The 22,121-nt window shown below is 38.1% G+C and overlaps 1 protein-coding gene across 10 annotated transcripts in view; it reads left to right on the top strand.

Annotated features, from left to right (window-relative positions):
* Positions 1–22,121, top strand: part of MTHFD2L (methylenetetrahydrofolate dehydrogenase (NADP+ dependent) 2 like) — a 186,183-nt gene that overhangs the window by 18,000 nt on the left and 146,062 nt on the right. The window contains exon 1 of one of the 10 annotated variants that reach the window (XM_028848077.2): positions 21,306–21,469. The exons of 7 other annotated variants lie outside the window; for them this stretch is intronic. In XM_028848077.2, coding sequence (XP_028703910.2) covers positions 21,327–21,469 — 143 coding nt within the window. In that variant the 5' untranslated portion in view covers positions 21,306–21,326. 10 annotated transcript variants of the gene reach the window in all.

Genomic DNA, 22,121 nt, shown 5'->3' with positions numbered 1-22,121 from the left:
ATATATTGAAATCTAATCCTTAATTTAACAGTATTTTGAAGTGGGGCCTTGGGGAGGTAGTTAGGCTATGAGAGTGGAGCTCTTATGAATGGGATTAGTTTCCCTCTAACAACAGATCAGTGGGCTAGATTGCCCTCTTTCCACTATGTGAGAATACAACAAGTCAGAAGTCTGTAACCTAGAAGAGATCTCTCACCAGAGCCTAACTATGCTGGCACCCTGACTTCAGAATTTCAGCCTTTAGGACTGTGAGAAATAAATGCTTGTTATTTAAGCCACCCAGTCTGCCATAATTTGTTTTAGCAGCACAAACTAAGACATTTAATATTTTAAAATATTTACTATGAAATAATTGACATGTATTATGGGAAACTGATGTATCAAGATAATGAACATGCTTATTCCATGGCTCCAAGTACCTCCTTGCACATTTCTGCCACCCCTATATGCATTCCAGTTTTAGGAACAATTACATGGTCCTGCAGAATAGGAGAGTCAAGAGGCTTGTTCAAGGTATTATTCAAGGATAATGGGTCAGTCTTAGACCAAAATTCCCTGAATCTTCTTAGTAGATTCTTGGTAGACTCTGCCACTCAAGTAATCTTTCTGTTCCAACCAATGACAGAGGTCTTGCAAATTTAAAAAGTATCAATACTTGAAAGAGGTGTTCGTCTGAAATCACCAATGATCGTGGAGGATGAATGCGTGGGTTACTGGTTCTAGGAGCTTTTGTATGGTGTCAGGGGTTAAGGTGGTAATAGAAGATGATGTCTTTGGTGTAGATGTCCACACTATCTATATATTACCAGCATTAAGGACCTCTTCAAATACAAAAACAAACAAACAAACAAACAAAAGCATCAACGGGGGTATCACAGTAAGTTGGAAAAGAATGCAGGAAAAATTATACGAGCTTAATGGTGACCAAGAGGAGTTGGAAAGCATATGTGCACTGATACCTCACAACCTTCAGAACCATTTGGCTAGAATTTGAGTGTAGAATGGAGTTTTCATATGGCTGGTGACAGTGAAGTCAAAGAAATGTACTCTTTGAGAAAAATATTTGTGACCTTATTCTTTTTGTCTAGGCTGGTGCAGCATGGAAATACAGATTTGAGCTCATTACTCCAGTTTTCACGCTGAGTTTGGAAGGTTCCTAGAGGGTCTGTGGAACTGTCTCAGGGGCCATGGACGGAAGGTGCAGAAGACTAAACAGGCACAGTCCCCTGGAACCCGTGTCAGCCAAAGCAGCTCCATTTTCTATTTTCCTACTTTCCTTTTATAAATTTGAAGTAAGATTTTTCATGTGAAATTTGGTTTGAAAAATGAATTTTGCTGCTTAGAAAAGAAAATCATTTAAAAGTTATAATACTAGAACATTGGCAAGAAAATGGAGAAGAAATTTTTTAGGTTGTGGAAAATAAGATAAATTATACCCAGCAAGAGGACAGTCAAAAATTTTGAGCCCTAGAAGAATATCTTAAGATTATTTTGTGCTCAATAATATATAACTTATGACAAGAAAGAGAAAAGCATTATGTTCAGATAGGATAAGGAGAAACATTTATATGAATATATTTTTAAACTTCTAGTATGTAATTTCAGCGCCAAGTTAGAAGCTGTGCCTAGAATTTTGTTTTTGAGTATGGAATGAAATGGGAAGGTAGAAATTGGAAAAGACTAAATCTAAGAATCATTCCTGGAGAGGTATGGCGGAATAAGTTGGCAATATGCCATGAGTACATGGATTTGTGTATACCGCTCTGTATCCTGCCACTATGCTAAACTATCAATAAATCTGCTGTCCTTATCTGTACTCCTCAGTACATAAGATTTTTTATTCTCTCTGGTTGTTTTTAAGAATTGTTAGATGGCTGGGTGCAGTGGCTCATGCCTGTAATCCCAGCATTTTGGGAGTCTGAGGCAGGTGGATCACCAGAGGTCAGGGGTTCAAGACCAGTCTGACCAATATGGTGAAACCCTGTCTCTACCAAAAATGAAAAAATTAGCTGAGCATGGTGGTGGGTGCCTGTAGTCCCAGCTACTCAGGAGGCTGAGACAGGAGAATTGCTTGAACCCAGGAGGCAGAGATTGCAATAAGCCGAGATTGTGCCACTGCGCTCTAGCCTGAGTGACAAAGTGAGACTATCTCAAAAAACAAAAAACAACAAAAACAAAAACAAAAACAAAAAAGAATTGTTCATTTAGTGGTGTTGGGTAATTTGATTATGATACGCTTTGGTATAGTTCTCTTTATGTTTCTTGTGCTTGGCATTCATTGAGATTCTTAGAGCTGTAGGTTTGTACTTTTCATCAAATCCAGAAAGTATTTTACTAATTTTTCTCCAAAAATTTTTTGGTTTCCACCTCCCCACTTTTGAGAACTTTATTTACATGATATTTGGTGTCTTGGAGATGTCCCATGGCTCACCGTTGGCTTTTTTTTTTTCTCTATACATTTCATTTTTTATAATTTCTATGTCTTCAAGTTCACTAATCTTTATTTCTGTCATGTGAATCTGCAAGCACAGTAGCAGATCAATACCTATATAGAGACTTCCTATAAGAAAGAAGTAGAATTGTAGACAAGAAGAAATGAATGAATTAATAGTAAGTGCTGAAAGTGGTATAATATTGATTATCCATAGCCAACAGCAAAGACATCTGATTCTCACCTCACACTGTTCATTGGAATCATTAGAGGTTTAAATAAGAAAGTCAAAACCTTAAAAGCTCTAGACTAAATGAATGAGAATATATCTATATAAGCTTGAAATAGAGAAAGATTGCTTCAACATTACAGTAGGTTCCAACCATAAAAGATTGATAAACTAGACTACAGTCAACATTCCATATTTGGAAAAAAAAAAAAAAAAAAAAAAAAAAAACAAATCATTCTGTATTTGCAGGTTTGCATCCTCGAATTCAACCAACTGTGGGTCGAAAATATTTTTAAAAGGCAATAAAAAATAATACAAATAAAAGATACCATACAACTATTTACATAGCATATACATTGTGTTGGTATTATAAGTAATCTAGAGATGATTTAAAATATACAGGAGGATGTGCATAGGCTCTATGCAAATACTTCACCATTTTATATAAAAAGACTTTAGTATCCTTGAGTTTTGGTATCTGTCTGGGAGGCAGGGAGGTGGTGTCCTGGAGCCAGTCTCCCAGAATACCAAGGGATGGCTACACTCTCCAATTAGGAAACTCTAAAAGGTAAATAAAAATAAGCTAAGAAAAAAATACTTGTTATAGATGCACCTAACAATATATTGACATTTGGACATAAATAATTCCTATGGCAATAAAAAAGATACAAACTGATATGGTTTGGGTCTCTGTTCCCCACCCAAATCTCATGTCAAATTGTTACTACCAATGTTGAAGATCAGGCCTGGTGGGATGTAACTGGATCATGGGGGCAGAGCTCATGAATGGATGAACACCATCCCTCCTTGGCACTGTATAGTGAGTTCTCACACGATCTGGTTGTTTGAAAGTTTGCAGCACCTTTTCCCCTGCTCTCTTGGTCCTGCTTCTTCTCCTGTTTTGCCTTCCACCATAAGTAAAAGTTCTCTGAGGCCTCCCGAGAAGGAGAAGCTGCTATGCTGCCTATACTGCCTGCAGAACCTTGAGCCAAGGAAACCTCTTTTCTTCATAAATTACCCAGTCTCAGATATTTGTAACAGTGGGTTTGTATTAGTACAATACAAATTAGTACATTTACACCAACCCATTTAAAAAGACACATATTTCACAGAACAAAAAACTAAAATGATTAATAAATAGAGAGAAAGACGCTTCACACATTAGTAGTCAGGAAAATTTAAATTAAGATTTCTGCAAATACTATTTGTTCTTCATTAAATTGGCTAAAATTTAAAAAGATTGACAAATCAAAATCTTGCTAAAGATGTGACTCAATAATTTATTTCCTGACACTAGGAGTAAACATTTCTAAGTTTTCAAACAAGATCTGGTGTGTTCACGGTGGTCTATGACTCCCAAGTTATCAAGAAAACATTTATTATTAATTTTTAATTTTTAAAATTGTGATAAGTTATACATAAAATAAAGTTCACCATCATAATCATTTTAAGAATTTAGTTTAATACTGTTATGCATATTCAAATTAATTTGTAAGCAATCTCCAGAACTCTTTTTATCTTGCAAAACTGAAATCCTATATACGCATTAACAAAAAGTCGCCAAGCCCCTCTTCCCAAGAACCTGGCAACCACCATTCCATTTTCTCTATGAATTTGACTACCTTATAAAATTAAATCATGCAGCATTTATCTTTTTATACACCTTGGGGTAATCTTATTTTGGTCAAATCCGTTTGGTGTTCTCTGATCTTCCTATATCTAGATATTTAATCTTTCTCATGTTTGAAAAGCTTTTGTTATATCTCTTGATGAGCTTTCTACTCCCTTCTCTTGCACAACTTTTTTTTTTTATATTTCTTTTTTTTTTATTATTATACTTTAAGTTCTAGGGTACATGTGCATAACGTGCAGGTTTGTTACATATGTATACTTCTGCCATGTTGGTGTGCTGCACCCATCAACTCGTCAGCACCCATCAACTCATCAGGTATAACTCCCAATGCAATCCCCCCGCTTCCCTCTCCCCATAATAGGCCCCGGTGTATGATGTTCCCCTTCCCGAGTACAAGTGATCTCATTGTTCAGTTCCCACCTATGAGTGAGAACATGCAGTGGTGAGTTTTCTGTTCTTGCGATAGTTTGCTGAGAATGATGGTTTCCAGCTGCATCCATGTCCCTACAAAGGACACAAACTCATCCTTTTTTATGGCTGCATAGTATTCCATGGTATATATGTGCCACATTTTCTTAATCCAGTCTGTCACTGATGGATATTTGGGTTGATTCCAAGTCCTTGCTATTGTGAATAGTGCCGCAATGAACATATGTGTGCATGTGTCTTTATAACAGCATGATTTATAATCCTTTGGGTATATACCCAGTAATGGGGTGGCTGGGTCATATGGTACTTCTAGTTCTAGATCCTTGAGGAATCTCCATACTGTTTTTTCATAATGGTTGAACTAGTTTACAATCCCACCAGCAGTGTAAAAGTGTTCCTATTTCTCCACATCCTCTCCAGCACCTGTTGTTTCCTGACTTTTTAATGATTGCCATTCTAACTGGTGTAAGATGGTATCTCATTGTGGTTTTGATTTGCATTTCTCTGATGGCCAGTGATGATGAGCATTTTTTCATGTATGTGTTGGCTGTATGCATGTCTTCTTTTGAGAAATGTCTGTCATATCCTTTGCTCACTTTTTGATGGGGTTGTTTGTTTTTTTCTTGTAAATTTGTTTGTGTTCTTTATAGGTTCTGGATATTAGCCCTTTGTCAGATGAGTAGATTGCAAAAATTTTCTCCCATTCTGTAAGTTGCCTGTTCACTCTGATGGTAGTTTCTTTTGCTGTGCAGAAGCTCTTTAGTTTAATTAGATCCTATTTGGCAATTTTGGCTTTTGTTGCCATTGCTTTGGTGTTTTAGACATGAAATCCTTGCCCATGCCTATGTCCTGAATGGTATTACCTAGGTTTTCTTCTAGGGTTTTTATGGTATTAGGTCTAACATTTAAGTCTCTAATCCATCTTGAATTAATTTTCATATAAGGAGTAAGGAAAGGATCCAGTTTCAGCTTTCTGTTTATGGCTAGCCAATATTCCCAGCACCATTTATTAAATAGGGAATCCTTTCCCCATTTCTTGTTTTTCACAGGTTTGTCAAAGATCAGATGGCTGTAGATGTGTGGTATTATTTATGAGGACTCTGTTCTGCTCCATTGGTCTATATCTCTGTTTCGGTACCAGTACCTTGCTGTTTTGGTTACTGTAGCCTTGTAGTATAGTTTGAAGTCAGGTAGCGTGATGCCTCCAGCTTTGTTCTTTTGACTTAGGATTGTCTTGGCAAAGCAGGCTCTTTTTTGGTTCCACATGAACTTTAAAGCAGTTTTTTCCAATTCTGTGAAGAAACTCATTGGTAGCTTGATGGGGATGGCATTGAATCTATAAATTACCTTGGGCAGTATGGCCATTTTCACGATATTGATTCTTCCTATCCATGAGCATGGTATGTTCTTCCATTTGTTTATGTCGTCTTTTATTTCACTGAGCAGTGGTTTGTAGTTCTCCTTGAAGAGGTCCTTTACATCCCTTGTAAGTTGGATTCCTAGGTATTTTATTCTCTTTGAAGCAACTGTGAATGGAGTTCATTCATGATTTGGCTCTCTGTTTGTCTGTTACTGGTGTATAAGAATGCTTGTGATTTTTGCACATTAATTTTGTACCCTGAGACTTTGCTGAAGTTGCTTATCAGCTTAAGGAGATTTTGGGCTGAGATGATGGGGTTTTCTAAACATACAATCATGTCATCTGCAAACAGGGACAATTTGACTTCTTCTTTTCCTAACTGAATACCCTTGATTTCTTTCTCTTGCCTGATTGCCCTAGTCAGAACTTCCAACACTATGTTGAATAGGAGTGTTGAGAGAGGGCATCCCTGTCTTGTGCCAGTTTTCAAAGGCAATGCTTCTAGTTTGTGCCCATTCAGTATGATATTGGCTGTGGGTTTGTCACAAATAGCTCTTATTATTTTGAGATACGTTTCATCGATACCAAATTTATTGAGAGTTTTTAGCATGAAGGGCTGTTGAATTTTGTCAAAGGGCTTTCTGCATCTATTGAGATAATCATGTGGCTTTTGTCTTTGGTTCTGTTTATATGCTGGATTACGTTTATTGATTTGCATATGTTGAACCAGTCTTGCATCCCAGGAATGAAGCCCACTTGATCATGGTGGATAAGTTTTTGATGTACTGCTGGATTTGGTTTGCCAGTATTTCATTGAGGATTTTTGCATCAACATTCATGAGGGATATTGGTCTAAAATTCTCTTTTTTTGTTGTGTCTCTGCCAGGCTTTGGTATCAGGATGATGTTGGCCTCATAAAATGAGTTAGGAAGGATTCCCTCTTTTTCTATTGATTGGAATAGTTTCAGAAGGAATGGTACCAGCTCCTCTTTGTACCTCTGGTAGAATTCAGCTGTGAATCCATCTGGTCCTGGAGTTTTTTTGGTTGGTAGGCTATTAATTATTGCCTCAATTTGAGAGCCTGCTATTGGTCTATTCAGGGATTCAACTTCTTCCTGGTTTAGTCTTGGGAGAGTGTAAGGGTCCAGGAAATTATCCATTTCTTCTAGATTTTCCAGTTTATTTGCGTAGAGGTGTTTAGACTATTCTCTGATGGTAGTTTGTATTTCTGTGGGGTCGGTGGTGATATCCCCTTTATCATTTTTTATTGCATCTATTTGATTCTTCTTTCTTTTCTTCTTTATTAGTCTTGCTAGTGGTCTATCAATTTTGTTGATCTTTTCAAAAAACCAACTCCTGGATTCATTGATTTTTTGAAGGGTTTTTTGTGTCTCTATCTCCTTCAGTTCTGCTCTGATCCTAGTTATTTCCTGCCTTCTGCTAGCTTTTGAATGTGTTTGCTCTTACTTCTCTAGTTCGTTTAACTGTGATGTTAGAGTGTCAATTTTAGATCTTTCCAGCTGTCTCTTGTGGGCATTTAGTGCTATAAATTTCTGTCTACACAATGCTTTAAATGTGTCACAGAGATTCTGGTATGTGGTATCTTTGTTCTCATTGGTTTCAAAGAACATCTTTATTTCTGCCTCCATTTCGCTATGTACACAGTAGTCATTCAGGAGCAGGTTGTTCAGTTTCCATGTAGTTGAGCAGTTTTGATTGAGTTTCTTAGTCCTGAGTTCTAGTTTGATTGCACTGTGGTCTGAGAGACAGTTTGTTATAATTTCTGTTCTTGTACATTTGCTGAGGAGTGCTTTACTTCCAATTATGTGGTCAATTTTGGAATAAGTGCAATGTGGTGCTGAGAAGAATGTATATTCTGTTGATTTGGGGTGGAAAGTTCTGTAGATGTCTATTAGGTCTGCTTGGTGCAGAGATGAGTTCAATTCCTGGATATCCTTGTTAACTTTCTGTCTCATTGATCTGTCTAATGTTGACAGTGGAGTGTTGAAGTCTCCCATTATTATTGTATGGGAGTCTAAGTCTCTTTGTAAGTCTCTAAGGACTTGCTTTATGAATCTGTGTGCTCCTGTATTGAGTGCATATATATTTAGGATAGTTAGCTCTTCCTGTTAAATTGATCCCTTTACCATTATGTAATGGCCTTCTTTGTCTCTTTTGATCTTTGATGGTTTAAAGTCTGTTTTATCAGAGACTAGTATTGCAACCCCTGCTTTTTTTTGTTCTCCATTTGCTTGGTAGATCCTCCTCTATCCCTTTATTTTGAGTATATATGTGTCTCTGCATGTGAGATGGGTCTCCTGAATACAGCAAACTGATGGGTCTTGACTCTTTATCCAGTTTGCCAGTCTGTGTCTTTTAATTGGAGCATTTAGTACTTTTATATTTAAGGTTAATATTGTTATGTGTGAACTTGATCCTGTCATTATGATATTAACTGGTTATTTTGCTCGTTAGTTGATGCAGTTTCTTCCTATCATCGATGGTCTCTACATTTTGGCATGTTTTTGCAATGACTGGTAATGGTTTTTCCTTTCCATGTTTAGTGCTTCCTTCAGGGTCTCTTGTAAGGCAGGCCTGGTGGTGACAAAATCTCTAAGCATTTGCTTGTCTGTAAAGGATTTTATTTCTCCTTCACTTATGAAACTTAGTTTGGCTGGATATGAAATTCTGGGTTTAAAATTATTTTCTTTAAGAATGTTGAATATTGGCCCCCACTCTCTTCTGGCTTGTAGAGTTTCTGCCGAGAGATCTGCTGTTAGTCTGATGGGCTTCCCTTTATGGGTAACCCGACTTTTCTCTCTGGCTGCCCTTAACAGTTTTTCCTTCATGTCAACTTTAGTGAATCTGACAATTATGTGTCTTGGAGTTGCTCTTCTCGAGGAGTATCTTTGTGGCGTTCTCTGTATTTCCTGAATTTGAATGTTGGCCTGCCTTACTAGGTTGGAGAAGTTCTCCTGGATGATATCCTGAAGAGTGTTTTCCAACTTGGTTCCATTTTCCCCCTCACTTTCAGGCACCCCAATCAGACGTAGATTTGGTCTTTTCACATAATCCCATACTTCTTGAAGGCTTTGTTGATTTCTTTTTCCTCCTTTTTCTTTAGACTTCTCTTCTCGCTTCATTTTATTCATTTGATCCTCAATCACTGATACTCTTTCTTCCAGTTGATCGAGTCGGTTACTGAAGCTTGTGCAATTGTCACATATTTCTCGTGCCATGGTTTTTATCTCTGTCAGTTCATTTATGGCCTTCTCTGCATTGATTATTCTAGTTATCCATTCTTCCATTCTTTTTACAAGATTTTTAGTTTCTTTGCGCTGGGTATGTGATTCCCCCTTTAGCTCTGAGAACTTTGATGGACTGAAACCTTCTTCTCTCAACTCGTCAAAGTCATTCTCCATCCAGCTTTGATCCGTTGCTGGTGATGAGCTGTGTTCCTTTGGAGGGGGAGATGCACTCTTATTTTTTGAATTTCCAGCTTTTCTGCCCTGCTTTTTCCCCATCTTTGTAGTTTTATCTGCCTCTGGTCTTTGATGATGGTGAAGTACTGATGGGGTTTTGGTGTGTGTGTCCTTCCTGTTTGTTATTTTTTCTTCTAACAGTCAGGACCCTCAGCTGTAGGTCTGTTGGAGATTGCTTTGAGGTCCACTTCAGACCCTGTTTGCCTGGGTATCAGCAGCAGAGGCTGCAGAAGATAGAATATTGCTGAACAGCAAGTGTACCTGTCTGATTCTTGCTTTGGAAGCTTTGTCTCAGGGGTGTACCCCACCATGTGAGGGGTGGGGTGTCGGTCTGCCCCTAGTGGGGGATGTCTCCCAGTTAGGCTACTCAGGGGTCAGGGACCCACTTAAACAGGCAGTCTGTCCGTTCTCAGATCTCAACCTCCTTGTTTGGAGATTCACTGCTCTCTTCAAAGCTGTCAGACAGGGTCGTTTGCGTCTGCAGAGGTTTCTGCTGATTTTTTTGTTTGTTTGTTTAGCTGTGCCCTGTCTGCAAAGGTGGAGTCTACAGAGACAGGCAGGGCTGCTGTGAGCTCAACCCAGTTCGAGCTTCCCAGCAGCTTTGTTTACCTACTTAAGCCTCAGCAATGGTGGGTGCCCCTCCCCCAGCCTCACTGCTGCCTTGCTGTTAGATCGCAGACTGCTGTGCTAGCAATGAGGGAGGCTCTGTTTTAGTGGGACCCTCCCGGCCAGGTGTGGGATATAATCTCCAGGTGTGCCATTTGCTAAGACCCTTGGTAAAGCACAGTATTGTGGTGGGAGTTACCCAATTTTCCAGGTGTTGTGTGTCTCAGTTCCCCTGGCTATGAAAAGGGATTCCCTTCCCCCTTGCACTTCCCAGGTGAGGTGATGCCTCACCCTGCTTCAGTTCTCCCTGGTTGGGCTGCAGCAGCTGACCAGCACTGATTGTCCCGCACTCCCTAGTGAGATGAAACCGGTACCTCAGTTGAAAATGCAGAAATCACCAGTCTTCTGTGTCACTGGCGCTGGGAGCTGGAGACTGGAGCTGTTCCTATTTGGCCATCTTGCTCCGCCCCGAGACAACTTTTTCTTGAACAGCTGTAATTCCAGATTTGGTCTTTTGAGGTAGTTTTTTTATATCTTATAGTCAATCTTCATTTGTTTTCATTCTATTTTCTTTTTCCTCCTCTGACTGTGTATTTTCCAATAGTCTGTCTTTGAGTTCATTTATTATTTCTTCTGCTTGACCTATTCTGCTGTTGAGAACTTCTAATGAATTCTTCAGTTCAGCAAATGAATCTCTCAGTTTTAAGATTTCTGTGTTCTTTTAAAATTTCAATCTCTTTGTTAATTTTCTCTAATAAATTTCTGAATTGCTTTTCTGTGCTATCTTGGAGAATACTGAGTTTCCTTAAAAACGTTTTCCTGTTTGCTGTTGTTTCTTGTGGATGTACATCTATGTATTTTCATTGAAGGATTAGTTATTTATTCCAGTCTTCTCTGTCTGGTTGCTTTGGGTTTGTGTTTGATATGTTTGCTTAGAGGTTCTTTTATTTTTTTTTCTCCCATACTCTCCTGAATAGAGGTTCTTTACCAGTAAGTCTTTGTCTCCTTTTGGGTTCTAGGTCTGCTCTTCAAGTCCAGGTTCCCCTTGGCTCTAATAAACTCAGAGCCCTGCCCCTCTATGATAGGAGTTCAAAAGGTTATGCCCTGGCAGTGTGGGAAGACTGGCTAGGGGTTCTTGTCTAGGGGATGTGTGGGAAGAATCTTCTACCACCTTGTGGTGCTAAACAGCCACTCTAATTTGGCATCTCCTTTGGACGAGTTCCAGAGCAGAGTTTCTACATCCCCACTTTTGTCTTTGGCTGTCTTCAGGGATATTTCTCCATTCAGGCATTTATAATGCTTCCTGCAGGTTAACTCAGGGATATGTCTCCTGCCAGGGAATCCAAGATGGTGAAAAATCTGGTTGTCTGCCTCAATCTTATCTTTCCAATTTCTCCACATGCTCCCAACACTTGTTGTTTTCTGTTTGTTTGTTTGTTTTTATAATAGCTATCCTAACGGACCTGAGGTGGTATCATATTGCAATTTGGATTTGCATTCCCTTAATAATTAGTGATGTTCAGCATCTTGTTTTATTGGCCATTTGGAAAAATGTCAGTGTAAGTCCTTTGCCCAATTTTAATTGAGTTGTTTTCTGTTGAGCTATAAAAGTTTTCTTTTTAATATATTCTGAATATTAACCATTTATCAAATATATAATTTGTTAATATTTTCTCCTGTTCTCTTGGTTGCCTTTTCACTCTGTTGATCATGTCCTCTGCTGCACAGAAGTTTCTTGTAATCCATTTCTTTGATCCATTTTAAGTTGATTTTTGTATGGTATAAGGGTCCAACTTCATTCTTTTGGTTATGGATATCCAGTTTTCCTAACACTATTTATTGAAAAGACTATCTTTTCCCCATCAAATGATATTGGCACCATGTCAAAAATCAATTAATCATATATGCAAAGGTTTATTTTTAAGCTCTTTGGTCTATATGTCAGCTTCTATGCCAGTGCCACTCTGTTTTGTCTAGGGTAGCTTTCTGATAAGTTTGAAATCAGGAAGTGTGAGACCTCCAACATTGTTCTTTTCATGATAGTTTTGGCTATTTGTTTTCCCCCCCACTTTTTATTGCCTTTTCCCACACATTTTATTTATTTAGACAGAGTTTTGCTCTGTCGCACAGACTGGAGCTCAGTGGCATGGTTTCTGCTCACTGCAACCTCTACCTCCCAGGCTCGAGTGATTCTCCTGTCTCAACCTCCCCAGTAGCTGGGACTACCATGCCACCATACCCAGCCAATTTTTGTATTTTTTGTAGAGATAGGGTTTCAAATTCTTGGGCTCAAGTGATTCACCCACCTCAGCCTCCCAAAGTGCTGGCATTATAGTCCTTTAATATTCCACATGAATTTTAGGAGAGTGCTACTAACTTTTAAAATTGAGTATGAACATATCTTATGACCCTACAAATCTACTTACAGAGAAACTCTTGCATAAGTGCATCAAGAGTCATATACATGAATGCTCATGGCCACATTTTTATTTTTACTGTCATAAATAACTGGAGAACTCACTGGGTCTGGCTTGTTTACATTTAGATTAATCCCATTGCCTTTCCCTTACCGAGTCTTTTCTGTGTCCCAAAAGACTATATTTCTTAGGCCTCTTTGCTTTTTGGTTTCCTGGTAGGTTTGACCAATGGGAAACAGTAGCCAAATATTGGAGCGTGGGAGAAGGGGAAGCCCAGTGTATTTTTCTTCTTATCTTTCTGCTGTCTCCCTTGTGGACGTAGCTTTCTCTGTCCATCATTGCTTAGATAGTTCCAGGTCCTGCAAGGAAGACTTTGCCATGATTCCAGCTCTCATTAGATAGTTTTATCTTCTCAGTTCTGACAGTGTCACCTGCTCCATCCAGTTGTCTCACCAGATTTAGCAGTTTTAGTGCTTTCCTGCTGTTGGGTTATTTTGTATCCTTTTTGGCTTCTAAGTTCTTCCATTATCTACATAATTAAATCCCTATATTACATTTCTTTTATTTGAAGTACCTACGGTGGTTTCTGTTTCCTCCTAGATTCTGCCTAACACAAACTCAGACATTTGTTGATAGGCTGGTGAAAAAATAATGCCCCCAATTTAATAACATTTAGCAGAAAAAATGAATGAATTATAGCTACATGCAACAAAATGAATATGTTTTGGAAACACAGAGTAAAAGGGAAAAAAACAAGTGCTTGAAGACTGCATCCAGCTCAATATCATATCTTAAAGCTCAAATAACAAAAACCAAGCAAGACTGAGCATTATGTTGTTAAAAGATGTATTTGTGATTAAATTATTTTTAAAGCAAAGGATTAAACTACAAAATTCAAGACAATGATTACTTCTGATTAAAAAAATTTGGGGCCGGGCGCGGTGGCTCAAGCCTGTAATCCCAGCACTTTGGGAGGCCGAGACGGGCGGATCACGAGGTCAAGAGATCGAGACCATCCTGGCTAACACGGTGAAACCCCGTCTCTACTAAAAAAATACAAAAAACTAGCAGGCGAGGTGGCGGGCGCCTGTAGTCCCAGCTACTCGGGAGGCTGAGGCAGGAGAATGGTGTAAACCTGGGAGGCGGAGCTTGCAGTGAGTTGAGATCTGGCCACTGCACTCCAGCCTGGGCGACAGAGCGAGACTCCATCTCAAAAAAAAAAAAAAAAAAAAAAATTTGGGATATGAAAGATGGATTTATTTATTGAGATCGGAAAGGTCTTAAGTTTTAATTCTTACATTGGGTGGTAGGCTCAGGAATATTCTTCTTGTTGTTATGCTTCATAATTTGCAAGGGTGTTGTGTGTTGTGGTAGGTAGAATAGTGCTCCCCCCCAAAAAAAGAGTTTATATCCTAGGTTTCGAAACTTGTGAATATATCACCTTACATGACAAATGGTACTTTTACAGATGTGATTATAGTTTGTAACTTTTGAGATATGGAGATTTTCTTGAATTAACCTAGTGGGCTCAATCAAATCATGAGGCCTTTAGAATAGAGACCGTCTCCTGGCTGTAGTAAGTAAAAGAGAGAGAGAGAGAAAAAGAGAGAAATAATGGAAGAAGAGTAAGAGAGGGATTTCGACATTGTTGGCTTTAAAGATGGGGGAAGGGTGCCAACAAGCCAAAGGAAGTAGGTAGGTTGTCTATAGAAGATGCAAAAAGGAAGGAGATGGATTCTCCTTAGAGGCTCCAGAAGGAATACAACCCTAATTGACTATAGCCCTGTGAGACCCACACCACACTTCTAACTTAAAGAAATGTAACACCATAAGTTTTTGTTTGTTTGTTTGTTTGTTTTGAACAGAGTTTCACTCTTGTTGCCCAGGCTGGAGTGCAATGGTGCGATCTCGGCTCACTGCAACTTCCACTTCCTGGGTTCAAGTGATTCTCCTGCCTTAGCCTCCTGAGTAGCTGGGATTACAGGCATGTGCCACCATGCCCGGCTAATTTTGTATTTCTTAGTAGAGACGGGGTTTCTCTATGTTGGTCAGGCTGGTCTCAAACTCCCGACCTCAGGTGATCCACCTGCCTCGGCCTCCCAAAGTTCTGGGATTACAGGCGTGAGCCACCGCGCCTGGCCAAGTTTGTATTATTTAAACCACTAAATTTGTGATAATTTGTTATAACAGCAATCGAAAGTCAATACATATATATTATATGCATATTATTTTCTGCTCCAAACATTATCCAATAACTTAAAAAAATTAACATATGTTGTTTTAAATGACACACATCAAAACAAAATGAAACAAAATTTAAATGTAAAAAGATACAGGTATACCTATGTATATGTATACGTGTGTGTGTGTGTGTATATATATATATATAGAAAATACATGTGAGACTTTTCATATTAAAACTAAGCAAGGATAGGAGTAGTAATGTCTAACAATTACCATGGAAAACAAGAAGCCTTAACAAAATAAAGAAGACCATTATATAATGATAATAGATAAACTATATGGAATCTGTTACAATCATCTTCTCATATTCACTGATGAAATAATGATATAATATGTGATAAAAAAATAAAGAAAAATTGAGTTCTTTACATCATTCTTAGTCTTTAATAAGTTGAGCAGAGGAATTAGAAAAAAGACAATCATTGTAACATTGATTATATATTGACATGTATATAGACACATACAGTATATATAGTGAACATTATATTCTAAACCAGGTGCACTTTTTATGTAGTTAATGGCATTATAAGACCACAAATAAATTATCAATAAGTTATTAAAATATGAAATTGGTAGTCACATTAATTGATAATCATGAAATAAAACTTGGTAATCAATTTTTCAATAGAATCCACCAGTCATTTGAAAATTAAAAATTGTTTTCTCCTTATTACATAGATTTAAATCAAAAATCAATTTTATACTTACAGAAGATTGTATAAATGACTAAAATGCAGACACTTGGATGAGTTCTCTGTATCTTAACGATATAGCATGCCAACTTTTCCAGAAGAACATTAGATTTAGAAAAGCACTGCAGTTAGAAGTGTGGGCACTGGTTTCACACTACCTGGGACTTGAACTTCACTTTTATCACTTGGTAGCTGTAGGTCTTAGCAAGTAATCCAGCCTATTTTACCTGGTTCCTCATATCTTCATTGTGATGAGGGGTAAAAGAATAACTTCTGAAAAGTGTTCGGCACAGCCTTGGCACAAAGAAAATTCTGGGAAACATATGCTGTTATTATTATATTAAATATTCCCCCATTTGACTAAAAACTGAAATATTTTATTGGGTATTGGATTAATAGATTATTTTAGTGAAAGGTGACATATTTACAATATTAAGCATCTTGGGGCTTTCTATTAATTCAAGTCTTTGCATACATTACTCATCAGAGTCTTAATGTTTACTTCATAGGTTTTCCAGATTTTTATTGGAATGTCTCTACAGGTTGATTGTTAGGAATGCTATTGGCTGTTGATATGAAATATTTTTATATCTAGTTTATTAAGTGTTATTAGGAAAGGTTATTGAATTTTATCAAATACTCTTTTATTTTCCATATTTATGTGATATATTAACTGACATATTTCCAATATTATCCTAATTAACCTGTCTTTGTATTATCATTTAGTTGTGGTAGTCTTTTGTTTTATAATGACATCAAATTATATCAACAATGTTTTCTTTAATATCTTAATAATTACATTTATCAGTTATATTGTTCAATAGTTTTCTTTTTCTGTATTCCTTTAAATCGGGTTTGAATATAATACTTGGGAAATTCTTTCTCTATGATTTGGAAAGATTTTTAAGTATGAATTATACTTTGAGGGCATAAAAAAACTCTGCTTTAGGAAGCTTTATAGTTATTTTTGATTCATAGCTTCTTTTCCATTTCTGTCTGTTTTGGTTTTCTACTTTATGAATCAGTTTTAATAATTTATATAAATATCAGGTTTTTAAAAAACATATGCTGTAAAGTTGTTTATATTTTTATTGAGAATTCCCTTACAGAAAATATCATTTGGAAGAGCTCATGGAAAATTTTGTTTGATAGACAAGCACAATATTTTTTTTTCTTTTTTTTTCTTTTTTTTTACTTTAAGTTCTGGGATACATATGCAGAACATGCAGGTTTGTTATATAGGTATACATGTGCCATGGTAGTTTGCTGCACCTGTCAATCCGCCATCTAGGTTTTAAGCCCTGCATGCATTAGGTATTTGTTCTAATGCTCTCCCACCCCTTATCACCACCCATTGACAGGCCCCAGTGTATGATGTTCCCCTCCCTGTATCCATGTGTTCTGATTGTTCAATCCCACTTATGAATGAGAACTTGCAGTGTTTGGTTTTCTGTTCCTGAAGCACAAACTTCTTTAAGAGCAGCTAGTGACAAGCAGGATACATCAATACATACATTATACAATATAATGAATCAATATTTATACATTACTATTAACAAAAGTCTATACTTTATTCAGATCTTCGTTTTTATGTAAAGCCATTCATCTGTTCCAGGATCCAATCCAAGATAGCACATTATATTTAGTTGTCATGGTTTTCTAGGTTCTTCTTGCTTCTGACAGTTCCTTAGACTTTCCTTGTTTTTGATTATCTTTATGGTTTTGAGACATACTCTTCAGGTATATTGTAGGATGTCCCTCTATTGGGATTTGTTTAATTGTTTTTCTCATTACCAGACTGGGGTTATGGGTTTTGCAGGAAGACTGCAGAGGTAAAGTACAATTCTCATCACATTATATCAAGTATCCATCCTATCAGTATGATGTGTCAGTGTTGATGTTAATCCTCATCACTGTCTGAGGTAGTGTTTGTCAGGTTTCTCCACAGGCAAGTTACTCTCTTTTCCCATTTTCTAAACTGAACTCTGAAAGAAAGTCACTATGATCAGTTCCCATTTAAGAAGTGAAGAATTCTACTCCTCCTTCAGAGTGGAGTATCTACAGAAACTGTAGGAATTCTGCATCATGTTTCTTCTTTCCCCCATTTATTTATTTATTCAATCACATATTTATTTATATGAGTATGGGCTCATGGCTATTAATTTTATACTTTGGGTTATAATCCAATACTACAATATTTTGCTACTCAAATTGTTCCATCTTTGGACATTAGGAACTCTTTCAGTTGGCTCCTGTCCCTGACACATCCCCATCAATGTGGGATTTATTTGAGTTCCTTACCTTCCAGAATTACACGATGCTCTAGGATCATCTAATATATTTCCTGAGCCTAGAATCAGCCATTTTTCCAAGGAGTCCTGGTTCCTGTTATTGTAGAATGACACTAGAAACCAATATCTAGGCTGAAGATGTGCTTATTGCTTTCAGGTGTTGTTTTAGGCATTCTCAGCTGGCAAAGCAAATAAATATATATATATATAGGTAAACTAACTCCTGAATATTCATACATCCATAAATATTTCTATACGTAACCATCCGTATTTATATTAAGCTAAAACTGATGTTCCCAACTCTAATCTATTATCATAAGGATTACATCCTCCTCTCATTGCTTATCTGTATATAGCCACTTCAAAAATGAGGAACCTGGCTCCTATCATCCACTTCCATTTAAATAACTGTTTAATTGCAGTATACATGTATAGCCATGTCAGAATTGGTAATGTAAATCAACAACTTTATTAACTAGAGCACAGCGCCTATGTGCAGTTTCTTCTATTGTTAGATTTTTAACCTTGCAATTCCAAAGTTATTTAGGTCGGCACCTTTTCCCTAGCCTTTCCAGTGAGATTGTTTCATATAAGTGTAATGCAGTTAGATTCTCTTCTCACAACCTTCATTCCTTCCTGGTAACCACCAACCTGCTAAATAACATATTTTTTTCCATTCTTCACAGCACATTTATTTCAGTAATTTTGTTATATCGGTTCTTAGCATGAGCATAGTGTTACACGATTTTTGTACCTATAATCACATCCAAAACAAGTTCAAAACTTTAAATTGTAAACATTCTCATCATATGTAGAAATATTTTAATTAGTGTATTAAGTTTTGCTAACTGATAAAATTTGGAAGATATCATAAAAGAATGTCTATTCTTAATTGTGTAGTGAGAATTATTTGTTAATTACATTTCTACAATGTTAAATAAAGAGGCAAATCTGTTCTGAAAGCATGTCAAATTTTAGGTAAAACGTTAAAAACAAACAAATCTGTTAACAAATGAATGTCTGCAATAAAGAACATTAGATTTTCAAAATATATTGATACAAAAATGTAAAGGGTAAATAGTATCTTTGTTGACAAAATAGGAGGCAGCACGGATTCACCACTTTGTCTGAGAAATGCAACGGGAGTGAAGAATATTTCCTTACCACAAATAATTTTCCGGATGATGTACATATTACTTTTTGAAATATTTGTTTAAGCAAATGTCCCTCCACTTTTTAGTATTGAAAAAGCCATTCCATGTGATTTTTTAAAAAACACTTTTACACATCTAGATAAAATGTGTAAAATGTTTGTATGTATTTAGAACATACAAACAAAATATAATAGCTTATTTTTCTATGCAAGTCTTACGGAGAATAAACAGAGCCCTGATTCTGGTAACACTGCAGAAAACATAATTTTCCAATGTGAATAGTATTTTTTAATATGGTATACATTGTTTCCCTCTTTGTGTTGTAAAGTTCTGTAGGTTTTGACAAATGCATAGTGTCATGCGTCTAACATTACAGTATCATATAAAATAGTTGTACGGTCCTAAAAACCCTCTGTGCTACACTACTCAAATCTCTGCCCTATCCTCTGAACCTTTGGCAACCACTGATCTTTTAACTGTCTCTATAATTTTGCCTTTTGTAGAATGACATACAATAAAAATCATGCAGTATGTAGCCTTTTCAGACTACCTTCCTTCACTTATCAGTATGTATTTAAGGTTCATCCATGTCTTTTTATGGCTTGGTAGCTTGCTCCTTTTGATTGATGAATAACATCGCATTGTATGGATATTCCACGATTTGTTTATCTATTGCTTCTTTAAGAACATCTTGGTTTCTGGAGAATATGAATAAAGATGCTATAAACATTCATATCATGGTTTATTGCAGACATGTTTTAAAATCAATTGGGTAAATATATAAGAACATGGTTGCTGGATTGCATGGTTAAATGATATTTAACTTTGTAAGAATCTGCCACACTGTCTTCCAAAGTGACTGAACCATTTTTTATTCACCAACAATGAATGAAAGTTCCTGTTGCTGCACATCCTTACTAGCATTTGGTATTACCAGTTTTTTGGACTTCAGCCGTTCTAATGGGAGTGTAGTGGTATCTCATTGTTGTTTTAATTTGTATTTCCTTAATGATAAAAGACATTGAACGTTTTTCCTTTTCTTTTGACCTCTGAATATCTGCTTTGCTGGGTGTTTTCAGATCTTTCGCTCACTTTTAACTGACTTGCTTGTTTTCCTTTTATCTTTTTTTAAAATTGTTGAGTTTCAAGAGTTCTTTGTACACTTTGGGTGTAAGCCCTTGCAAAAATGTTTTGCAAATATTTTCTCCCAGTATGTGATTTGTTTCTTTATCTTAAAAGTGTCTTTTGCATGGCAGAAGTTTAAATTGTTTTTTCTTTTATGAATTGTGATTTAGGTGTTGTATCTAAAGTCTCCTTGCCAAACCCAAAGCCACCTAGATTTTTTTCCTGTATTTTCTTCTAGGCTGCTTATTTGTGTTAAATGGATTTAGATCAGCCAGGCAAGAGTAGGGTATCCCATTCTTGTTGATATGATTTTAAAGAGAAAACTTTCTGACAGTCTATGATTAAAAAAAAAAAATTTTTCTCAGTAAAAGTGCAGCTATGAAAGAGGTTGTTCTGACTCAACAGCAGCAGCCTGACCTTGGGAGAAAAGTTGTTTCCTGTTAACTTTGCAGCTGGTTTTATCTGTGACTGTTTTTTGTGTGTCTGCTTTAATTTGCACAATGAAAGGACAGTCTAATGTTTTACTTTTCCAGAGGGAGCAGATATTTTGCTTCCTCACCACACAAGCTCACCACACAATGCAGGGTTCTTAGCCTGCATCGACTTGATCATAAACTCCGGAAAAGACAGATATTGGTCAATATTTCCTTCCAAAAGTGGAGATGATAAAGTAGAAGTATAGAAATCCTAAAGTCCAGACCTTCCTTGTTCAGCCAGGTTTTGCTCCTTCTCCACACACCTTTGTTCTTTTCTCCAGCTTCCAAGGAATCTCACAAAGGGAGTGGGACACAATGAACCTATTCTTTCCTGCTTTAAATCCAATTCCACGTAGTCACGGACACTGTTGGGCAGGATCTCTGGCTTGGTGGAAAGTGGGGCGTGCTGCCTAAAGTGATTAGTTTGGAGACCTTCTCTGTGCCGTCGGTATGGGAATGCCAGCTGTGTGTGCTCTGGGTGCGGAGCGGAGTCGCCAGGCCACACGCAAGCCTCCACATCCTCAGCTGGCCCGGGGCTTGGATCCTGGCCCCGCCCCCTGCGGACCCGGCGCCCCGTCAGTTCCGTCCCCGGCCCTGGGAACTGCTCTTGACCCCTCTCTGCGTATCTGCCGGAACCTGGCTGGCAGCGCTACTTGGGGCCCCGCCAGGCCGACTGAGGGCGGAGCCGGGCCTCCAGCCGCGAGGACTGGAGCCGCGGGAGGTGGAGCCCCGGTCCGGAAACCGGGAATCCGCGGCCATGACGGTGCCGGTACGCGGCCTCTTGCTGCTCCGGGGCCGCCTCGGCCGAGTGACGGCGCTGGACAGAAGCACAGCACCCTCCGTAAGGGCACCGGGAGAGCCCGGGAGCGAGTTCCGCGGCTTTCGGAGCAGCAGTGTGAGGTACGAGGGCTGCCGGCACCGGTTGCAGAGCCGCTGGCGGTGGGAGGGCGGCGGGGGCGCGGGCGGCGATAGCGCGCGTGGGGCCCAAGGCTTGTGGGCGGCCGCGCGGCGGCGGGCTGGGTGGAGGACCGCGTTGGCTGTGAGGTGGCTTTGCGGGTCGCGCGGTCAATTCGCGGATACCTCAGCTCGGGGAACGAAACCGTGCTCCGCTCTGGGCTCTCGCACCAGAATGTGCCATCTTTGCAGCAGGTGCAGTTGATTTAGGAAGACATTTGAGGCACTAAGAAAAGGTACCGTAAAAACACGTGGTCGGCTTTGGCTAAACATTTGTTTTTGCTTTGGTTATTTTAGTGTTTCGTAAATAAAGGAGTAGACGTTGTCCAGATGACTTACTAATGTTTGCGTTTCTGAATTCCTTTGTTAATGGTTTTGTCGAGGTCTTTTCCAACCCTAAAATTATTTATGGTTTCACAAAACCAGGTATCAGTGCAGATTTCTCAGTCTTTTCATGTATGGCTGTCCCTAAACCTCTGTCAGGTGATGAGACTTAGATTCATTACATCTCTTGGGACTTGGTTGCTGGGGAAGAACCATGCAAATACAAAAGGGTACGCACTCTTCTGTCTTCTACTTTGCTTGTTTTACTTGCAAA

This window comes from Macaca mulatta, chromosome 5, assembly GCF_049350105.2.
Source record: "Macaca mulatta isolate MMU2019108-1 chromosome 5, T2T-MMU8v2.0, whole genome shotgun sequence".
NCBI classification, from domain to species: Eukaryota; Metazoa; Chordata; class Mammalia; order Primates; family Cercopithecidae; genus Macaca; species Macaca mulatta.
Note: the sequence above shows the minus strand (reverse complement) of the source record. Positions and strands in the feature narration are given on the sequence as shown.